Source organism: Fulmarus glacialis, unplaced genomic scaffold (genome assembly GCF_000690835.1).
Source record: "Fulmarus glacialis isolate BGI_N327 unplaced genomic scaffold, ASM69083v1 scaffold48249, whole genome shotgun sequence".
Taxonomy (NCBI): Eukaryota; Metazoa; Chordata; class Aves; order Procellariiformes; family Procellariidae; genus Fulmarus; species Fulmarus glacialis.
This window is the reverse complement of record NW_009234838.1, coordinates 7,044-12,174: the sequence shown is the minus strand read 5'-3', so window position 1 is coordinate 12,174 and position 5,131 is coordinate 7,044. Positions and strand designations below refer to the sequence as shown.

The window sequence follows — 5,131 nt, the reverse complement described above, 5'->3', positions numbered from 1 at the left end:
TAAAAAATCTTTTTACTTTTATCTTTTCTCTTTGTACTGATATTTTTTTCCCAAAATATTACCTGCTCCAAGCAAGAATTTTATGCAGAATTCTAAAATGAGATGTTAGTTAACTCTGTGATGACAGCACCACTGTTATTTTTTTGGTGGTAGAAAATTTGTCAAGCAAACAAAAATATAAATACATTTTGGTTAAGTGAATACCAGTTTTCTGAAGGAAAACAAAATGTTACCAAAGTTAACGAAATGATAATGTGGTTTGGTTTGGTTTTCTAATTCTTGTAAATAAGAATAGATTTTTTAATCATTTTCAATAACCAAAACCTGATCTGTTCACTGCAGAGCAATAGGAATAAATTTTCTGTAATAAATGCATCTTTAAAATGCATGCAACCTATTTCAGTTTTAAAATCATACTGAAATTGTCCAATTGTGCTGTTATAATTAAAACGCCAACAAAAATCAGTAACTGCCCAGCTAAAAATCTGATTTGGATGCCTAGAATAATAAGGGGAGAAATATGATAAGTGGTTGTCAGTATTAAAGCAGGCTGAAGGAGGAAGGCTTCGGGCCTTGTAGTAGGTAGAATGAAACAGCAGATTTGAGTATCCACAATCCTTTCAGTATTAAATTTTCAGTAAAATAAAATTACTTGTATATGAAAACATAGCCTTTCCCCAGCTCTCTTTTTTTTCCTGATCAGCTGATGAAGAGACTAGCAGCTCGCTGCTTTGCTGGCTTGTTAATTTTATCCCCACTAACTGTGATTTCCGATAGCCGGCCTGCTGATAGTGGTAAGGTAAATATCCTTTTTCATTGCCGTCTTGAAGATTCAGTAGAACTACATCACAGGCATGTGTAGGTGTGTAACACATCAAAAGTCGGTGTTCTCCGTATTTCAATGTACAACTGAGTGCTTAAGGAGAGCAATGACATTAACTGTTGACAGCCTTGCATGCTGTATTTATATTAGCTTTTCTATCTTCCAAGATATGCAGAGAAATTTTCTGTTCTTGATTTTCGTTAGCTGCAGTTGTTGATAGTGGGTGTCCTGCTTTAGCCAAATGAATATTAATGAATTTGTGTGCAGATTTTTCTTTCTTTCCCTTCTTTTTTCTTCCTAACTCATCAGATCTCAAGCCTCCTTCATAGTGGTTATCTGAACGCTGTGGAAGCATGATGTAAATTGTCTTTTGATTATTAAGGCCTAGTTTCAGGCTGTCCCTCAGGATTCTGCGTTCGTGTTTGTTCTGTGGATTTGCACATCGGAGAATGCATAGAAAACAGATTTCGAGATCCCACTAGTGTTTTTAACATGCCAGGTTGTTTTGTGTTGTGCATCAGGTTTTGTTCACAAAACGTTTTTCGAGAGACATTGTACACAATTGAGAAGAATTATGTCTGGGCTGTAATCACTCTTTTTATATTGATTGTTATGTTCACATGATCATAAATATTAGCAATGTTTGGTGCTGTGGAGAAATGAAGGTAATTGCCTTATGATTAGAGCTCTTTCAGCTACAAGAAAGGATTGATTAGCATTTGCATGTACTCAAGGCAATATTGAGAGGCAAAAGGGACAAATACCAACATCAGTTATGTTCTGAGAAAGCATTAATCAGAAAGCCTAGTTTTAAGATTTTTTTCATATTTTTTTAATTTTTAATTTCAGTTCTCTTACAACCTAGTATTTTTATTTCTTTTCTTTTGTTGGCTTTCCCAAATCAAGAAAAGTTCAGCTTCTTGCTTTATCACATGGATCTGATAGTCAGTGAGTGAACAGGTTCCCTTTATTCCTAGTTTGGTTTTTTGTAGCGATTTTTTTATCCCTCTGCATAGTACTGCAGGGTCTGGTTAAAAGCATACATCCAGGTAATTGAAAGTAGCGTTCATTGTTTGTGACTCAGTGGGGGGGTGTGTGGATTTGGGTTTTGTTTGTTTGTTTGCTTTGCATCCATATTATGAGTGTTTTTTCAGTAAAACACTGTTCTGTCAGTGCTTCTGCCTATCTGTTGGTTATTATTCTAGAAGAAAGTGATACATTTTAGAGATGGTTTTAACGCTTAGACGATTTGGAAGTTGCTTAAACTATTTCAAAGAGAAGTTGAGTCGTTACTGCATAAAGTACGTGTGTATTGTTTGTGTGCACAAAGAACTGTGTGTGATCTGCCTTTGGGAGCCAAGCGTAGTTTAGACTGTCCTATTTGAAAACATGCGATATCGAAGTCTTTTTTGCATGGAGCTGCATAAGCCAGAACTGCCACTGACATGAACAACATGAATGTGTGTTACACACTTACTGACACAGTACCACAGGACATTATTGTGTGTGAAACCGTGAGTTGATGTGGAATTCAAGGTTCAGATAAACACACATCTATTTAGATGATAGTGGAATTCTTAGAACAAATTCATGTTTAATGTCTCTTTGATTGCCAGTAGCTCAATTTCTTGTTGTACTCTTGTTTATAAATAAGCTGAAAATTTTGAGTTGAATTATCTGCATCCTATGGGGTTGCGTTTTTGTTTTTAAATACAGCTTGTTATTTCCCTTTGCAATATCTCTTTTGTTTAAAACCCATGCTTTTTGAATCCATGGTTGTCAGGCAATTGAAGACGGCAATTTGGAAGAAATGGAAGAGGAAGTCAGGCTTAAAAAACGGAAGAGACGAAGAAATGTGGATAAAGATTCTGGGAAGGAGGATGGAGAGAAAGCAAAGAAAAGAAGAGGCAGACCTCCTGCAGAGAAGTTGTCACCCAACCCACCCAAACTGACAAAACAAATGAATGCTATCATTGATACTGTGATAAACTACAAGGATAGGTGAGCTTGGACACGGTCTCTCTCAGTTGCATGTGCTCTCTCCTTCTCTGTTGATTTCTCTCTCTCTGTTTTCTAATGGCTTCATTTTTGTTTTCGGTCTTTAGAAGGATTTGCTGACACAGCATTTCTGAAAAGTAATTCCACTTAGGGCCTGATCCTATAAGTCTTACTCTTCGTAGAGAGTTTTTTAAAGACCCTTCTGATAGGAAGTTTTTGAAACATGAATACAAAAAGTAAGCGTAGAGCTCCTGCTTAGAAAGAAGTCATTCTGCTCAGGAGGTGTACTTACAAACATTTAGCTTAAGCGGGATTTTCCTTCAGTTTAGTGGTGCAGCATGGGTTAAGATTGATCTTTTCAAATACATGGCTACACATTTATTAATGCAAGTTAACATGGGTCTCACTATGACCTGAAAAGCTGCCCAAAAAATGTAGGGCTCATACCATGAGCCTCTGAGCTGCTAAAGGAAAAACTGTAGAAATACTGAGCATAATACATTGTCCGCAGCTGAGATGGAAGCCTGTTTGTCAACAAATCCCTATTTTCAACATAACGAAATGCTAAATAGCTGGCCCTAGGAAAAAATACTGCTTCTAATCTGAAATGTTATTTGAAGACTTCTGTTTTGCAGGTTTTCAAACTGAAAATCATCTATGCTTCATGAGGAAGAAATTGAGAATTAGTTAATAGCATCTTTGAATCAGACTTGTTTGAGAAAGTTGTATTTTTTAACTCAACTTCCATTTGCCAAAAATCAGTAAAGCCTTCTTGTGTACTTACTACTTAAATCATATAAGGAGCAATTATACGCTAAATGAATATTTAGAGAAAAGAAAATCAAGAAGTATTTGCATTAGGTGACCCACATAAATGTAACAGTATAATTTTTGCATGTAAACAACTTTCAGTCTGTGACTTCAAACGGCAGGTTGCACTTCTTTCTTTTTTGCAGCTACTCTTCTGAGTCTACCTGTACAATGTTAACTTAGGCGGTGTCTGGTGAAGCACACAGAGCTATGATGCCTGACTTTTTTGGCACGTGACTGTTGAAATAAGCATTCTGTGATCTGTGGGCTCTCTCTAGAGTACATGAAAAAGTTTATTACATCGGACCAGGATTCACAACAATGAACATGACGAGCAGGAAGCTGACTACAAACTCTGAGTATTCAGCTTACTGTGACTCTCAACTAACAGAATAGCTGAGAAGGGAGAAGTGTTTAAAGTTCAGGTATTCCAGTCAGGGCTGCAAGGAAGCATCTGTTCATTTTGGATCCCTGGCCTTGAGCCTTCTCCTGAAGCCAAGCACTTCTGATCAGGGCGCCTACTTCTCATTTTTAAAATAGCAAGCAAAGTTACTTCTGCTAGCCTCCAGTAGGAGATAGCTACTTATAGTAACTGATGGTTACTAGGGAAGATTTTTGCCTGTCGCTTGTGCCCCGGGAAGTTCATATCTGATCTCTGTCAAACAAGTTAACCACTGTGCTATTGTGTAGTGACAAAGCATGCTATTCCCTCTCCCAGGAGCCCACATTTATGCAAGACAGAATTGGTTCCCACTTTAAAAAGCATATGGAGCTCTATTCTCTTAGGAATTAAAAATGCCCTTTAAACTGAGCTCTTTAGTGCGATGAGCTATTTAGAAGAGTTCCAAGTTCCTGTATTCTGATTTTTTTGTGAGCTTGCATCAAACCACCCAATCCTATGAAAGTTGGGACAGAACAGAATTGCAAACTTAGCATCAGGAAACTTTAATATCTTAAAATCTTTGGGGTTAAGGTTGTTCTAGAGTTCGATGAACACTTTCAGGATTTGTAGCTTTAGAATTAAGTGGGTTTTAGGCATTGGAACCCTTCAGCTTTGTTGGGGGTTCCTGTTTGTTCAGCTCTGGGCCTTTGTGTGTGTGAAGGCAATTGGAGCAAGTATAGAGGGACAGGTTAATTGGAAGAAAAGTAGGCCATGAGCTTCATCTGGGGAAAAAAAAGGGTTTTTCATGTGTTTAGTATTTGAATGCTTGAAATCATCTTTGTCTTTAGCTTAAATTTTTGGTGCTAATAGGTGTTTAATCTCTACTTTATGGAAGTCCAGAGGGCTGATCTGGACCATGGAGAGCTGATTGTGTCCCAAAAGAAGGTGGTCAGGTGATACCCATCCAAAATCTTACTGACCTTGGCCTGAGTTACTTTTTCAAAACCAACTCTACAATCTTTAGTAAGTTTTGTTGCAGTTAAAAAGCCAGCAGGCAAAATTCAAGAGAATGCTAAACTAATAAATCTCTTGTGTGCTTTATCTCATGTTTCCCCTTG

The 5,131-nt window shown here is 37.3% G+C and overlaps 1 protein-coding gene across 1 annotated transcript; it reads left to right on the top strand.

Annotated features, from left to right (window-relative positions):
- Positions 1–706: 706 nt before the first annotated feature.
- Positions 707–2,824, top strand: LOC104082582 (probable global transcription activator SNF2L2; the record flags this gene model as incomplete). The annotated part of the gene is made up of 2 exons (XM_009585771.1): positions 707–799; positions 2,607–2,824. Coding segments are annotated over exons 1-2 (311 nt in total), but the record flags the coding sequence as incomplete, so codon positions are not given.
- Positions 2,825–5,131: the final 2,307 nt, after the last annotated feature.